At 39.2% G+C, this 18163-nt stretch overlaps 1 protein-coding gene across 8 annotated transcripts in view; it reads right to left on the bottom strand.

The window, feature by feature from the left end:
* Positions 1-12602: 12602 nt before the first annotated feature.
* SEMA5A (semaphorin 5A) overlaps positions 12603-18163 on the bottom strand; it is a 306539-nt gene continuing 300978 nt past the window's right edge. For all 8 annotated transcript variants that reach the window (XM_068162023.1, XM_068162027.1, XM_068162025.1 and 5 more), the window contains one exon: positions 12603-17593. In XM_068162023.1, coding sequence (XP_068018124.1) covers positions 17474-17593 — 120 coding nt within the window. In that variant the 3' untranslated portion in view covers positions 12603-17473. The remainder of the gene's footprint in view (positions 17594-18163) is intronic.

Here is an 18163-nt window from a genome sequence, read left to right as displayed (position 1 = left end):
GCCTATAGAATGACTCATCAACTACTTCATCCTGGTTGGGTGGTCTATAACAGACTCCAAACAGGATGTCAGCCCTGTTGGCCTTCCCTCTAATTTTCACCCACAAGCACTCAATCTGATCATCCCTGATCTCTAGCTCAAATGGCATCTAATGCCTTCCTGATGTACAGGGCCACCCCTCCACCCCTTCTTCCTTGCCTGTCTCTCCTGAAGAGCCTGTAGCCATCAATTGCAGCGTTCTAGTCATGTGAGTCATCCCGCCATGTCTCTGTGATGGCAACTTCCCTGCTGTAACAAGGCTTCCAGCTCCTCTTGTTTGTTGCCCATACTTCGTGCATTAGTGTACATGCACTTCAGCTGGGCTGTTGGTTTCACCTCTGTCTCCAGCTTATCAGCCCCAGACTCCTGCCTGGGAGGACTGGTTTCAGCCCCTTCCCCCTTCAAATCTAGTTTAAAGCCCTGAATATATATATATACACACACAAACACACACACACACATACACACATATATATATATGGCACTTTCCAAATTTTTGTGGATTTCTGGCTATATAATATTTTGCTCTGTTAGACACAAGAAAATGGTGTTAGCATGAGTAAAATTGATATTACTTGTTCTTCTCTTTGGTTTAGATTGAGTTTTTCTTTCCAGAAATACAGGGATTTTGTTTTAAACTGTTAGGGATTTGGTTTGGTTTGGGTTTTTTCCTCCTTTATAGAGCATACCAATTCTGATTTTATGATGTTACTATACCAAACTGTAATTTAAAGATTTTGTTCCTTCTGTTGTGTAGTGTGACTGTGAACAGGATAGGTGTAGACCAGCAGGAAAACTGCTGAGAAACAAGGAGCATGTAGTTTCCAGGCCAATCACTACCGCTCACCTACAAATATGGCTGATAAAGAAAATCTTCCTAAAATTGCTCATCTGCAGATCTTCACATGAAGGGCAAGTGAACTCTGAGATAGATGAAATATTAAAGTGTTTATACAGAGATGTGGTGCCTAGTTTTGCCAAAGGAAAAGAAAGCACATTTTTACTTTCATCAAGGTATACTGTCAATGTCATGCTGGTCAAAACTGCTTCACCCTCTGTGCTGTTCATTGATTTCTTTATCATTTATCCTCCCACAGATGTTGAAATCTGCTTTAATTAGGTAAAAAGCCCTTTGGACTTCTTTTAGTCTTACAGCAGCTTGCAGTTTTCCTATTCAAACTCTTCCTAACTTCCACAAACTGGGTTTATTCAGTCAAAAAGCCTGGATGTTTTTCTTAATTAAAGTATTTGTAGTCAGTCTTTTCCTTTCCTTTACTCGAGTTTCTTCTTTCACAGCCCACCCCTACCAATGCACCCCTTGATAGCTGTCAAAAATTTCCTTCTGTCCAGGGGAGTAGAAGAAGGAATAAATCTTCACAGTCAGACAAAATGTCTTGTCCCGCTGCCTTCGAAAGGCAGAAATTCACACAATACATTCTGCCACATTGCTTTATAAACGCTGCAATTTATCAAGAGCAGCATATTGACAGATTCCCATCAGGTGTGCCAGGGTTCACAGAAGCTGTAGAAATTCTTCATGTTGCTTAGAGAAAGCAAACTCTCTTTTTTAATGCAAAAGATCAAAAAAGACAATGCTTCCATTTTGTTCTCATTTAATTTCCTACCATAAACAAAATTTGTTGTCCCGTGCAAGGTGAGTAATCTCAGATACTTGCAAACTATGGGGGGAAAAAAATCAATATATGGGATAAAGTAACATGGACTTCAAATAATTTCTGGGTGGAAGCATTTTCTCTTTGAGAAGAATTGCCTTTCTTCACTATCTGCATTTCCCCTCTGTGGACAAATTCCCTCCTCTCATATCTTCAGAATCAAAGGCTAGCCATTCTCCATTTGTGTCTTTGCCCAGTATTAGGTCTGTGTCGTTTGACTTCCATAGTAGCTGGTGGAATTGATCAATTTTTCAAGCGTAAGACATGCATTATAAACAGGGTAATGGATCTTTTCCTTCCATCTACTCAAACTTCTCTCAGAAAAGTAACCTGAATAAAAAAAGGTGAATTGCTTTGTTGACGTGATGGAAAACAAGAGAAAAATGGACAGGGACTAATGGTTGGGCCTCATACACTTTTCCTTTCTTTGATTGTGCTAGAGAGCCGTTTCTTTCAAAACACGAGGCCTGCAGTAAAGAGGGAATTGCTTGTGATTTGCAACATCTTACCAAAGCCTGGCCTTGCCAGCTGTTCACAGATATGCCAGGAAAGGCAGTCATGCTGACACCAAGTAGCAGCATCCTACATGTGTTTTTACATGAAAAAGTGAAGGAGAATTATTATGTGACTCTCTTGAAAGGTGTGAAGCCAAGGGACCTGTTTACAAGTCTTCTGTGCATTGAGAGCAGTATCAGTTTTCAACATTGCCTCTATACCTGTTGCAGAGCTGCAGCAACAGAAACATCTGGGGGTGCTCAGCCAGAACAGCCAGGAGAACAACGTAATGCTTTTGCTAGAGGCTGGTGGGTAGAAATGAGGAGCAGTTGGCTGGGACTTGAGAGCAGCTCCCATAACGCTTCAGCCCAGCCTCCTGCTCTGCATCTCCAGGATGTGGAGATCTCAGCCTGCAATTTGTGCTCCTCTCCTCATGGTTGGGCAAGAAAGCAACTAATTGGCTTGCAAGGAGCTACCCCAAGGAAAAACACCTTTTGGGAAGCAGATGCTGAGAATTAATCTAAGTAATATTCTTCTATTCTCCCTTTAATAACACGTAATTAATTAAGACACAAAGGTTATCAGTTGCAACAGAGGACAAAAACTCATGCTACATCAAAAAGTTGAATTTAAATTTTATGGCTGGGATATGATCTGGTGTTTTATTAGAAAACTTTTTGAATCCTGTAGAGGCTATTTCTGCTACCAACACACTCCTGGCAAAATTTCTGCAGATGTTATGAAAGGGGTGAAGCAAGAAAAAATGTAATTCTTTCTTAAATGTAATTAGAGAGGCCAATGTTTAATGTAAGATTTATATTATAGCCATTTCCAGGTAGTCTTACTTTGACAGACAGCATCAAAACTAAGGAAAAGCAATGCACACTCCAGTCTCACCAGGAGAGAAATGAACCCACCCAGTCAAACTAGCATTCTGCACTGAAACAGCCAACTGTGCAATTCTTCATTTAGAATGTACAGACATTCACATTTAACTAAAACAGCAATTAATTTACAAGCTTTTTATTCATAGATTTAGTAGAGCATCCACAAGGAAATCTGAGCAGTCACATCAGTTTTGGAGGTAAAATTCCAGACTCAGGAGGCTTTTTCTTGTTGGCTATGTTATTGTTGCTGTTGAGACTATTATTTTGCTGGCACTACTATCGGTAAACAGTTTCCAAAACAGCATTTGCATCAACAAAAATTATTTTGGAGAAACCAAGGAAGTTTAATTATTTGGATAAATATGTTATGGAGAAATTATAAGCTAAGTACTAAACATCTTTCATGACCCAAATATCAGGTTTTAAAAAACATGAACCTTACTTCATATTCAAATATCTAAACAAATCTTGTGTTCAGAAGTGCTGAGAATGCAGTATTTCCCAATTTCCCTAAGCGCTGATATTCTAAGAATTCAAACACACACTTTTAAGGAGAGTTTATCTATTGACATGGGAAACTGTCTTTGAAGCTTGAAATTAAATACTATTCATACTCAATTGTTGAGGAATGGCTTGAATTGCAGGGACATGGTTCTGTGGAACAGTTGTTTGATCAGAGTGTGTAGGCCAGACTCCATCTTGCTGTTTACTGCTCACAGCTTAGCTGGTATGCTGATGCAGCAAGGTCACCACAGCCCTGTGACTGTGCTTGCAGTTTCTCATAAGATAGCAGCATGTGAAATAGTTACTTACAAGATAGTAGTATGTGAAACAAAGTATATGTGTGAAACAAAGACCTACCGAGAAAGGAGGTTGTGAAGTTGCACATGGGTCTAACCGCAAGTAGGCTGGATATTATGATGTAACCCTGGACTGATAGCTAATAGAGTAATGACACCTGTGCATATTTAGCTGAGATGCTTTATAAGCTGTGCTTTCGAACAATAAAGTTGAAGCTTGCTTATCAATCATATTGATTGCTGCGAGTCTTTCCCTCACCGTTTCTCGCTGTTGGATCGTGTCCCGCCACTCAATATCAAGTACAAAAATACAAAAATAAAATGTTTCTAGGTACATATGCACTTAAAATTAGACCAAAACTCAAATGCTCCAAAAATGGCATTTGGCAAAACCCACCAATATTTACTCTAGCAGCCTATAATGAATTAATTTCTGCCCTGTAACAAAGCTACCTAAATTGTGAATGGATTTAAATGCTGAACTTTGTATGATTTTATTTTACAACAGGTTGTGAAAATCCAAGGCTTTCATATCATAGTTCATACCACTTTCTTTTCTCTTATTTTGTGTAGCTCTGGCCTGCAGCTTATTTGACATTTTCCTCCAGAATTGTTTTTAGCAAAAAATGAAGATTTTCTGTCATAACAGCCTGCTTTCCAACAAAAGATTAAATATCTCTTTTGTCAGAGAATGTGAATACCTGAATGCTAAAATATTTCTTCTCAGATCTGCTGCCAAGTATCTCTAAGGAATTATAGTTCAAATGCCTCAGATGTCCCTCAGCAGTTGCACCTGTTGTAAGTGACTTATCCCTGCAAGGGATGGTTCCCAGGGTCTTGGCTTTGTCCCTTCTGCCCGGCAAGACACTTCTGTCTGCTTCTGGGCTTTTACGACGCAAAGAGACTGACTGTGGTTTCAGTGCAGCTTACACGAAGGGGCTTGCGTCTTTCTGGTTACACTGAGGCACAGCAAAGATTCTGAGTTGCAAGACAGGGCAAGGCTCGTGGCTTCTTTTCCCTGAACATAGGCAAGGCAAGGCAAGGCACTTGTTTAAAATTTGTATTTGCTTTTATCATTTGCCCAAGGATCAGTTTGACAAATTGGCAGCCAGGCTGTGACCATATTTAGTAAAGACATAAGCCTAGTATAGGTGAAGCATGGGCAGTGCATGTGCCTGTTTACCACAAAGGGAGGACATATCCTTCATTTACCAGACTTTCTGACACCTGGGTACTTTGTCTTTTTCCTGCATTCCCCAGACCCCTGCAGGAGGAAGGGGAAGAGGGGGATATTGCCTGGACGTGTCAGGACTTGTTCTGGGTTTGTGTTGGGCCCATTTGGCCCCACTACCACAAGGGCACACTATAAAAACTCCTTTCACACCAAAACAAAATTATTTCTATGCAAGCTTAAAGATAGCTGGCTAGTTGAAGCACAATTACATGAGGAAATAAAGTAGAAATTAAATCAGAGCTGAAATAAACCGAGAAAAGAGTAACAGAAATGAAATCAACCTAAGCCAATGTATAATTGCTGCTCTACTTGAAAACTTCTGTGACAATTTCTCAAAACTGACATTTTCCTACAGAAGATTTTTATGCTCCCTCAGAAATGTTTATCTGCTCCATATCCAGCCTGCTACAACAGCTCCCAGCAAAAATCTATTGCAGTGCAACTGCTTTAGGATCCTCATTGCACTGCTCCACTATTTCCTTTATTGATACATCTGGAACAGGCTTCACCATGTGCTTGTGTCAATAACTGTTCCTCTGGTATCTCACTTGTGAGGCTGCAGCTCACGCTGTGTCCAGCTATCCCTAGTGTGAGTTTGGCTGACACTGTAGCAGGTTAACCTGTTTCCCTCCAACACAGAAATGAGGGAAATGTAGCACACAAAAAAAACCCCACTCTGGTTTGAGATAAAGAATTGAAATAAAAGGAGTTTAATATAAGCCTCGGCTCTATGTTAGAAGCTACCTCACATGACCTCCCTCAGCTTTACATTGCCACCAGTTTTACTCTGTGATGAAAATCACTTTCTCAGTGTTGGGACATGGTACAGAGTAGTTGAAAGAAAAGCCTTCAGTCCTGTATGCCCCCACCAGTATCAGGCTGCCCCCACCAGCTGTGCTTGAGAGCTTCAGTCAATCCAGGCACCACCTTTTATCCATGGTTGAAAGTCTGTTTCTGCCTGTAGAAACTACTTCTCCTGGTTGTTTCCAGCACTACCACCTTTCCGCCGTGTATTGTCATTGACAGCAGCATGGACTGACTGCAATCTACCAGACTGGATTTGATGACAGCATTTTACACTCTTGGAAAATCCACCCATCAATACCCTTCAAGAGGTTGAGAGGGCTGTTGGGTGGCTCTTAGCTAAGGATTGAATATCATGGATGCTAATATCATGCACATGCCTGTGCTTTGCATTTACAGATGTACTGGCACCCCAGGCTTTAACAGGAACAGTTTAATGGCTCACTCCAAAGGGCTGCATATCTCAGGGAGGCTACCTGTTTGGAGCTACGTGGCTTGGGGTATCCTTTTCTTCTTACAGCTTTTTCATCACTCTTCTGCCAGTTCTCCTTTGAACTTAATTTGTGATTCTCAGATTCTGTTTAAACTCAAAGCACAGAGAACAGAACAGAACAGAACAGAACAGAATAGAATAGAATAGAATAGACCAGACCAGGTTGGAAAAGACCTTCGAGACCATCGAGTCCAACCTATCACATCCATCATTTTTCTGTATAGCAGACATATCTCAGTTCACGTCCTTGGCTGTCCTTTCCGCTGTCTCTAACATTATTGTTAAGGTTTGCATGTAGATTTTTTATGTTTCATCCACTAAAGGACACCTGCATTCTAAACTAACGTCTTGTCACTACAGATATCCAAAAAGTGTGTGTTTTATAGTCTTGCTTTTAACTCTGCCTCTGAAAGGAAGAAGAATGCTACTGGGTAAAAAAATTAAAATGTTTGCCTTTAATATCCTTATACAAGTCTATAAGCCTCACATTACAGAGACAAAATTAAGGACATATTTAGTACCATTAAAAAACATCCATTAAATAAAACTAAAATGGAAGCTAAAATTACGTTCTTTTAGTGACAGCATTTTGTGTGGCAGCATCACCCCTTGGTGAGCTCTGAAAATGAGTTGCCCATTGAAAATCTAAATGATGTCTCAGCTTAATCTTTAAACAACCAATATTATCTGCCTAACAAACCACATTAATGTCAGGGATTTCTATAATTGTTCTCACATGAAAAAAAAAATACTAAAAAGAAAAGAAGGTTCAAGAGTATCATGATCTGAGTTTATAAAGAGCTCCAAGGTTACAGTCTTCTTTATGGAGTAAATGATTCATCCGTTTGCCTGGAAATAGGTTAATGGCAAGGGACAACATAGCTAAAAATTCAGAAAACACTTCTAACAATGTATTTAGGTGCAGTGGTGGAGTCACCACCCCTAGAGATGTCTAAGCAGCCTGTGGCCCTGGTGCTTAGGGACATGGTTTAGTATTGACCCTTCAGTGCTGGGTTGAAGGTTGGACTGGTTGACCTTTAAGGTCTCTTCCAACCATATGTTTTCTGTGATTCTATGATTTTGCTCTACTGAAGCCCTATTGACAAAAAATTCCATTTCCCCTTATGCCTTTTTGTGGACGATTATTAAAGCAACTCTTTCCACCTAGAGAATAATTTTCTGCTAGTAAACTGTTAATCAGCCAGTGTCAATGTGTTTCATAGCAGTGGTATTGTTTTAGCTCTTCAGTGAAATTGCTAAGCAATAGCACAAGGAATGTGAGAGGGGAAAAACAGGGCACTAAATGGTGTGTCCAAGTTCATACAAGATAATAGTTTTTCCTTTCTCAAGGATCACAGCAACAGTTCAGCTTACTTTAGGAGAATTTTCCTAATTAAGTGCAGACTTATAACATCTCAGTTTTGCAGATACATTTATAAAGGCTTGAGGGAGATGATGAACTGTTCATATTTGTTCAAGTATTTTCACATTTCCTGCTGTTGAGGTGGATAATGCCAAAGCAGATTTCTGCACCAAGTTATGGGGAAAAGGACTGAAAAATCTGAGGGTTTTGCCAAAATTCTTGATGAACTATGACATGACAAAAACATATTAAAGAATACTTCAGAATGAGGCATGCTTTCATCCATGCACCAGAATTTGCTTGAATCTGCTTCAAATTTTCCTCTGGTGCAAAATCATGCAGGCAAAATTGAAACCCCACTTGCTTCCTAGGGATGTTTCAGGTGAGACGGGGAGCCTATAGCTCAGAACTGTCACTGTGAGATAAAGTATGACCTTTTTTAAAGAATAAAAATAAAAATCCAGGTTCGAGGTTAGGATTTGATACTTTCATCTGTCACAAGTTTTATATTTCAGGGAAGTTATCTGGGGCTAGATTTATAAACACATTTAGAGCTCTCAGTGAGGGCAATTCAGCTATGTATCTTAATAAAGCTGCTCCTTAATCTTGCCATGCCATTGTCCCCCGCTGTCAGTGCAAAGAGATTGTATCATCTTGTTTTGTTCATCCTGGCTACTGACGTTCAGAATTAGCAAGTGAGACCCCTCTCCTGTCCTAGTATATTCTGCACAGGGTGCATGCTGAGAGTGGTGATCAGGTGTGGAATGGGCCAGCCAGGAGGTAAGCGCATCCATTGGTGCCTCAGTGGGGAAAATGAGTGCCAGCTGAAAAAGACAAATTTCAGAAAGTAAGTTCAGGACCAGCTTATCCCAGCTGTCACACCTCGCTCAGCAGTCTGCAGTGGCTGGAAGCTTCTGTTAATCTGTCAGCACAGGTAGACTTATGTCTGCATAACAGAGCTGAAGTGGTCTAAGGGCATCCTCAGTATACAAATAAATATAACCCACAAAGTACCACAGGGTTTATTGTCAAACTAAGGTGTCATCTTTAATCTGTTCTTGTGAAGAAAGTGTTTCTCACTGTGCCACTGATTTGTGGATTGCATCTATGGACAGGATGTGATTCAGACTCATAAATCATTTCAAGCCATCAAACTGTAAACAGGTAAAAGGTCACCTACCTGTCTCACCTGCTAGCAGTAGTAAGAAAGATCCACAAGTATTCATGCATATTACATAACATTTTTTTCCTGATGACCTATGCAGATATTCACTATCTTTTAACTTGTTGGTTTGCCATTCTCATCTAGTGTGAGGTGTCCCTGCCCAAGGCAGGGGGAGCTGGAACTAGATGATCATTGAGGTCCCTTCCAACCCTAACAATTCTATGATTCTAGGTCTTCTAATCATATTTAGTGCTAGGATGGAGTTGCAGCAGAAGAAATTGCTGTATAAACAATGGTGCCTCTCAGTATTTACTTTAAACTCTGCTTCAGTCCTATTGCACTGATGCTATTTTGGAACTGTATTAATTGCATTTAAACAGGCTTTCACAATTTAACACTTGCTCAGTGTTAGGTAAACAGAATTCTATTTCGTATGTTTGCATAAAAAGAAAATTTCTTGGCAAGAACATGTTTTGTTTGTTGATTTGACTGAGGATGATAGCATGACAGAAATACTGAACATTTTTACTTTAATACTTACAGCGGGTAGAAGCCAGATAGTGAAATGATATTTATCTTTATGTTTCAGTACTCTTTTTTTCCATTTGATTGGTTGGTTTTTTTTGTTTTGTTTTGTTGGTTTGGTTTTTTTTTTTGTTGTGTCTGCTTTGGTTTTTTTTTTTTTTGTGAGAAAAAATATCATTATTGGTTGGTTACAGGGCTATTGCTGAATTTAATTCAAATTATGACTGGTTAAAGTGACTATTGTTCTTGTAAAAATTTTATTTGCTGCAAAGAGGAAACCAAGAGCATATTATATGGACAAAGCAAACCAAAGCCTACTGTCTGGACACAACACTCTAAGAAACACCACCTTCAGGTGCAGTTGTCACTTCCATTATGCATTGAGTCTGCTATTAGATGGAAACTGTGGTGGTGATGCTGGTGTTAATCTTGGAAGTTAGCAGATTGTATTGGGTTTGGCTGAGCTGAGCTGGAGTTAATTCTCTTCAGAGCATCTTTCTAGTGCTGTGTTTTGCAGTGCCATAGCTGAGTGTTGGTAACACACCAGTGTTTTGGCTACTACTGAGTGAGCACCCAGGCTGTGCTTTTCTAACATTTCCATGCTGCAAGAGTACAGAGGGGGTGAGCAAGATCTTGGGAGGGGACACCACCGGCCTAGCAGACCCACACCGACCAAAGGACTATTCCATGCCATATGTTGTCAGCTCAGATATGTATTACTTCAGATATTTCAGATATATATTACTCAGATATAAATTACTTCTATCTTATTACTGACCTTTTGTTATATTTTTCCCTCTCCCCTGACAATCTAAGAAGGGAAGTGATGGTGGGCGTTTGGCCCCCAGCCAGGGCCAAACCACTACACTTATTTACATGTAAAACCTCACATCTGGTCCCACACTGCTGGCAATTGCCCGCTTTTTAACAATAGCTCTGAGTTCCCTACATCAGATCCATTTAATTACATGTTTGTAAGACTCTAGGCATAGAGCTCACAGCAAGGTACTGCTGGTCAGCACTTTTGTTCTGCATGAAATAATACTTCAACTTAGTTTCAATGCCTAACAAAGATTTGCAAAAACAGGTTTATCAGAGATCAGCAAAATTGACTTTTATTCTTACTCTCCTCAAAAACTGTAATGCAAAAGAATGGGAGAGCAGTTGATATCACAGCCACTAGAAGGGGGAAATCTACAGGTCCAGAAAGAAAGGATTTGTTTTGGAGATTTGTTTTCAGCCTGCACACAAAACTCACAAGATAGATAAGCTGTAATACAAAGCAGAAGCCTGTGTGCACATGTGTGCCTGTGGGTACATGTGCATGGGAGAGTGTGTGAGTCCAGACAGAAAAGAACATACAGAGTTTTTCACAGTCAGGCTACAAATAGCAGGTTAAAAGCCTAAGGCAATTGTGCAGAAGTGTCTTTTAAGCAGAGGCTTTTCATCCACAGACATCAGAGAGCAGAGATATACACATGAAGGCAGTTACGCTAAAAAAAACACCCAGCCTTAAATCCCACCTGCTGTTTGTTGCAGAAAATGTGCAGATGAAATGAATAAAATCCTGACCTGCTTCGTACCAGAAGTCTTTAGATTTTTTCCAGGAAAACTTCAGGGAAGGTTCCTTGTCTCGGCTAAAACAGCCGCCCGTGTTTAAATGCTATAATCTGTGAAGTTCTCAAGTTGACAAATAGCTGATATCATCACTCAGCTCTTCCAACATGACAGCAGTGCAGCTTCTCTTAATACTAGGACACTGTTTTTTGCTCACTTGTCTACCCATTGTTTATGAGCATTTAAAAATTGTCTCTAGATGAAGTGGATGTGCTGGAGAGGTATGGAATCTATATTGAGATTTCTTTGGCTTTGTTGTGGGCTTAGTTTGTTCTTGTTTTCTGGGGAGTTGTTGTTGCTGAGAGTTTTTGTTTTGTTGTTTGGTTGGTTGGTTTTTGTGTGTTTGGTTGTTTTTTTTTAATCAAGATCTCCTATGAATTTTAATCACAAAGGCTGTGTAAGATTTGGGGGATCTAAACCACAGATTTCCATGGCATAAATGGGTATTAACTTGTGGGGTTGCACTCACTTTTTTCTACCTACCAAGATTTTTCTCTGAGAAATGTTTCTATTTTAATCTTCAAAACTTGAAGATATCTTGATAATGCTGTCTGTCCATAGTACCCAACTAAGCCTTCTAAAATAAAACACAAGAGCCCTTGATGACCCTTTTACAATACAAATTCTTCACTACTGGTATAAAATCACTTCTCCAAACTGATAAATCCTCAGCTACGTAGAACTGTAACCACAAGCAGAAAAGGCAAGGGAACAAATATGGCAAAAAGTGTCAAACCAGGATCCAAAGAGCCAGCAGGAAACAAAAAGTTTATCAGTTCCCAGCGCACCTCTCACTCTATCATTTGCACCACAGAGCAGTCTCAGAGCATGCCATCTGGTGTGGACTGGTCTTTTTTTTTGTGAAACTCAAGGAGTACATTCTAACTGGTAGTGGGTGTTTAGGCTGTATGACTAACCTGGAGCTAGTCCAAAACTCATGAGTTTATCACCAGCTGTTTTGCTTCATAGAACTGTTCCCGTAGCCCTGTCCTTCCTGCCAACACAGATACTGCCAAAACACCACCTGTACTGTGGTGCTTACTGCTTGCAAAAGTATTTTGTTCCCTTCTGGTTAACCTGGTGCTGAAAGCGCCCCAGTTATTTTTTCTGAGTAACAATCACAACTTTACACAAGTAGCTGTTGTAGTCAGACTGCTTTTTGATTGAGTAACTAGTTGGTTTGATTATTTGAGAGGTTACAGTCCCAACAGCCTCACCCTTGGCAGTTCCCCCAAAGCATATAAGTTACTGTTAAAGTTTACTGACAAGTTTCCCAAGCCTTTGGCTACATTCTTCCATTTTTTTGTTTCCAATTCTACCTTCCCTTGCTGCTGATAGGGTTGAAATCTCCGGCACATTTCCCTTTTCATAACCATCCCAGTCAGAAAATATTGTTGCATAGAAACACAATGCAAAGCACCCATTTAGTTAGACAGAACAGCCTAGCTAAAGCCCATTCCAGTCACACAGAGATTCATTTTTGTGAAGAAGAAAGAAAGGGAAAACATTCACAGGTCCCAGAACCTTTCTTTATTCGGAATAATGGCTTTTAAATGAAGTCAAGCAGTATCTGGTTGTATCATTTGTTTAATTAGCAAAGAAAGGAATGCATTCAAATGCCCTGCACAATGAACACATATCTGTTCCCTGATATTAAGATGTAAATTTGATTGTGAACAATTGTAAATGTTTTCTTATCGTTCAAGTAATCTTGTGCTGTGCATGGATTTGTGTAGAAGCAATCTACTTTGGGCTCAATCCTGTAAACACCTTACAATAAGTATCTTGTTACATCCATACCACTGTACTTGGTGTCATTACTTATGTGATGAGTAAAATCATACTCCAGAGCCTAGCTTTCACCAGACTAAGTTCGGACATTGAAATGACAGAGAAAATTAGAAGTGTATCTCTCTAGGCTCACTATACTGTTGGTGGAGAAACACAAGTCCTTGCCTGGACATGAACTTGCCCATCTAGAAATCTTCTCCCACATGGGACATATAGGGTGCTGGTGGCAGCCACAATAAGAAATTGGTCAAATGCTTCAACTGGAGTAAGATAAGCTTGGACCAACTGTTTACAGGATTGATATCATACAGCAAAGACATTCAGTATATAATTCACTTAAGGAATGTGCTTATGTTGTGCTGATTTTAACATGGTCCCATATTTTATGAAGTTAATATATTCATTCTATAATTACGAGGGAGAAAATACTGAAGTATTTATTCTTTTAATATTTTTTGTTGACTCTGGGACACTTCTTTCTGTTCTGGTTTGAAGAGACACATGGTCTGCTGCTCTGAGAACTTTTTTACTTAACACAAGTGCTTTGGTAGCTCTTGACTTCTACACTGACATGGTACTTTCCCAGAGGTTACTGTGGAGCTCTGGTACAGCTAACTAAACGCACAGTCTTACAGCTATCTCAGACTTTAATCATTACTGCTCAACAGCCTGGAAGCCAAAGCCATTTAAGCCCCATTCTTTCTCTCAGTCTCTTATGAAAGTCCTAATCCTAGCTAAAAATCTGTTGATCGGTTTTAGCAAAACCACACTGCTCCAAAAGCGGGCAACTGCAAATGTCTGGAAAAGATTCCACATAGAGTAACTTTAAATGACCATACAGGTCATCAGAGTCAAATCAAAGTATGAGCTAACTCTGCAAGCACAGGAGTCCATTTTCTAAATAACCGAGGAACATACACTATGTATCAGTCACAAAAATAAGCCCAAAATGTGTACTCAAGCACAACTCTACTTTGAGTTATCCAATCAAAGTATATATTATCCAGGATCTGACTGGCAATTCTGCTTCCTCCAAACTCCCTGTATCAGAACCATGCAAAAATAGCTTTTCTCAGGAATTTTGATCTATCTGCTAAAGTGTTTGCATTCAAAGTAGAGAAATATTTTCAAATTTATGCAATCAGTGCAAAAGTGGTTTATCAACAAAGCTATGGGCCTCAGAGATAATACAATTGTTTATGCAGAAAAGACCACTTTATCCAAATGAAAGAACAAGGGGTATTTAAGCATGACATTTAATGGGGAAGGGACTTTATTTTCCCTTTCCAAGAACAGAACAATGCTCCAAGAACCAAATTTTGCTTTGTGTAAATCTGAGAGCTCTATCGATTTAAACAGGATTTGCAGGCAAATTCCCACTTTGTTACAATTTGGCAAGAGAAAAATAAGAGCTTTTGTGGTCAAACCTGCTTTTCACTAATGTCTGTAGGGTATTACAGAAGAAATGCTAAATAAAGTACATTGAAAATTAATAGAGACTGCTCTTTGCTATGCTCCATGTATTAGGAAAGATGCTATTAAACTACCTGAGCAGCTGTGTAGAACTCAGAAGGTGAAAATATTGATATAGGTGGTGGATCCGGGGGTCCTCTGAAATTACCTAAACCACAATTATCCATTAACTTTAAAAACCTGTTGTCTCAGAACCTATCTTGACATGGAGATCTTGTCATAATTTTTTTCTCACTGAAGTGCTGTGCAGTTTCCATGTTTATCCTTCTGCTTTAGCTACATGTTTGAATATGACTCAGCATGTGATTTAGAATAGAGTAGTTTAGGAAGCTGAATGAAAAAATGTTTAATAGAAACTCTTCTGATAAGCTGGCAAGGTGCTTAAATGACATCACATGGCAGCTTCTTAAAAGATCTGGAACACCTGAAATTCTCCTTTTGGAGATGGAGGTATGAGCAGAAGGAACACATGCAAAACGCACTTCAACCTATGATCATATGCAAAACCTATGGTATCATTACCACATATACGATATATATCCAGCACATATTCATGGAAGGAATGCAAAATAGATCACTGTGAAGATAGGTGTGCCTCAAACTACTGAAGGGAGTGGGGGAAAGAAGCTTATTTAAGATAATTTTAATTAAAAAATGTTAAAATAAAAATACATAGTTTAAATATTTTGAAGATATTGGCCTCATAACTAATAGTCTAAATACAAAATCCATTAGGCAGACTAATGTGCTCTTAGTACAGGGGCAGAGAGGGGCAGAGAGAAAGTATTATGTATATATGTTTATGTACATGTGCTGCTTTTATTTGGCAGTGGCAGCAACATAGATTTTATTTTCTTTACCTCATGTAAATGTACATCTTATCTTTTGGCATGAACAGAGTGAAATCAATAACGTTTTCCCCTCTCTATTTGTTGCATTGAATTTTCTTACAGAAAATTTCCATCTTATATAAAACAATCAGCTACAATGAAAAAAAAACCAAAATCCACATGCATTTTAGAGATCCAGTATTTTTATACTTTCTGAAGATGAACTGGTGCAGGGGGAGTGTGCTTTCTTTTCACATAGTCATAGTGAGAATTATTCACCTAAGAACAGGTGGCTGATCTTAATTATTTTCATAGATGGTAAATGTGCATCCATTCTGCTGCACAGCTGTTCAAAGACCACTTGCTTTGCAATTGTTTTCATTTTACTGCAGAACAGAGACTGAAAGCATAGTGCTACATTCAGATCTATCCCCATTTGGCACTGCTGTCATTAGACACAGTGTTTACCCTTGCTGTGTAAGAGTGGGACCACCAAAGTGGTGCTCAAATGCAGTCTCACATGATAAATGTTTCTTGGTACTTTTTGCCCCTTTTTTTTGCACATATTTGTGATCATTATAAGCTGTATATGTTTTTCTCCATTTGCCTATCATAGTGTAACCTAATTAACAAGGGCTTTAAACACAGAGTAGAAACATCCAATCTGCTGCTCCTTGCATACTTTCCTGGTATTCTGGAGGCATGATCTTTGCATCTAGCATGCTCAAAAGGCTGAAACCCAAATTTTTCAGTCCCTTATACTCATTTTTAATTACTTTTCACAAGATTCTGAGAATTGAAAATGCTGCCTTACTACTAAGGACTCTGGAAAATCTGGCACAAATCACTGCCCTTTATTTTTCAGTTACACATCTGGAGTTTCAGATAAAAAAATAGCAATGACATGAATATGAGTGAAGACAGATAGAACAAAGAAAAATGGTAGAAAAAGTCATTGTTTCCTCACCTGCCACAATGAATGGAATTAAACCTGGTGACTTAAAAGTCAAACAGTATTTTAAATATTTACAATAATGAAGTTCAACAAGATAATCACTTAAAACACCATAAGAATTTTCCTCTAGGGGCTGATTAGCATGGGTCAGACACAGCAGCAAGATGAGACAATGCTTTGTAAATACATCTGCATTTTCAGAGCCAGATTTGTTTGTCAGACACGTGCATATAAAGTAAAAGCCAGAAGGAGAAGAGCAGATCTGTGATTATGCCTGTATACCCCTGAGAGCCCTGAGACAACACACAAAATGTGGTGCAGTCATACCTTTCTGTGACCAGCCTGATGGTAGAGTGCTACAGCAGAAATGAGGGGGTTCCCACATGCATGCACCAGAGGGAAAGCCTGTGAGATGCCATGATTCACACAAACCTGTATGCTGCAGCAAGGCTGGTTTACCACCACCACACAGAAAAACCTTCCAGTGTGCCTCTCCTATCTGCCCTTCTTCAACCAAGGGGTCAGTCTCCCTGTGGGACATGCCCTTCCACGCTGCCAAAAATTAAACTGAATTAGGTGAAGCCTTTATGTGCCTGGGCTGGACTTGTAACTGGAAATTATGAACTCTGTAGCTTTCTGGTTTAATTCTAAGATTGTGTTCCTCGGCATGGCCTTAGTCTCCACACTTTGAACAGCTGAACTGCAGCTGGAGTGATTTACAGCCTGGGCAGACCAGCCTTACAGAGCCCAGAGATGCTGCAGAGCATTGCTAAACCACCATGTTTTTTCAGTTGTTTCCAGAACTGTGTGAGCTCTTTTTTGGTGGTATAAACTTCAGGAGGCTGCAGTGAGGGCTCCATGGCTAACAGCAGAGCTCCATTTTCAAACCTCATGGAAATAGAAGACAATGCCTAAAAGGTAAATTTGTACTCCTGCCACAGCTTTAAGGGCAACTTTTTTTTTTTGTTGTTGTTAAAAATAAAAAAAAGAAAAATAAAAAAAAAAGGCAGCTCAGAAATAACTTAGCCACTTGTTAGAGAAGTCTGGAAGTTTATGAAACTGAAGTAATTCAATCCTCATGAGTGGTCCAGCAACACCAAAGGGCTGTAGCTGCATTCGACACTGAAGGCTAACCTTGCACTTTGCAAAGAATACATCAAGTCACAAACAGGACTTTTGAGCTTTTGGCAGCAATGGGACATTGATGGCTTAAGTCGTGCTTGAAATGTCTCTGAACTTCATCTCTGAAGCCTCAAACACATGAGCAGTCAAGCAGTACAAGCCTTGGGGAGTGGGGAGTTACAGGAGGCCAGAAAATACACAAGCCCATTAGTACTCATCATAGTTATTGAAATCTGTAAAATAAGTATTGGAATAAGTCTTTGCAGTAAGATGTGGATTGAAGTATTTGTTTCGCTCCTCCAGAATCAGATTGTTTTTGTTAAATGCCTGGGAAGAAAAATAAAAGAGAGAAGAAAATGTTAAGACAGAAGAAATTTAGTCACTAACTGCTATTTCACTAAGGCAACATTTGTGGCAAATATCTGTATATGTAAATCAGTCAAAAATGTATTGAGAAATACCTGCACACTTACAAAAAGCTTGTATTTGCATGCATCTGCTTACATAATAGCATTCTTAAAGAAAGCAATGCTACTCAAGAAAGTAAAACCAGATACTTTTCCTCATTATAAAACTAATTTTATGATTAAAAATACTTTTAAATCATACATATGCATGATTTACTCAGATTTTTACCGAATGAGAACTGTTCTCTCATTCATTAATTCCTTGGTTTCCAAATGCAATATGTAGGAGAATTGTCTGAAGGTCTTAAGAATGCAAATTCTGGTTTTCTAAGAGAGATGAGTATTTAGTATATGAGTTTTTAAAGTTGCTTTTGTGTGTGTATTTGTTTGTTTGGTTGGTTTGTTTTGTTTTCAAATGTAGCTCTCCAAAGAGATGACTAGTAGAAGAGAAGCTAGTAGAGCTTTCAATTAGGTACACACTCCACCACTG

The sequence above is a fragment of the Melanerpes formicivorus genome, unplaced genomic scaffold, assembly GCF_026170545.1.
Source record: "Melanerpes formicivorus ecotype bairdi unplaced genomic scaffold, bMelFor1.0.p_v2 SCAF_61, whole genome shotgun sequence".
NCBI classification, from domain to species: Eukaryota; Metazoa; Chordata; class Aves; order Piciformes; family Picidae; genus Melanerpes; species Melanerpes formicivorus.
Note: the sequence above shows the minus strand (reverse complement) of the source record. Positions and strands in the feature narration are given on the sequence as shown.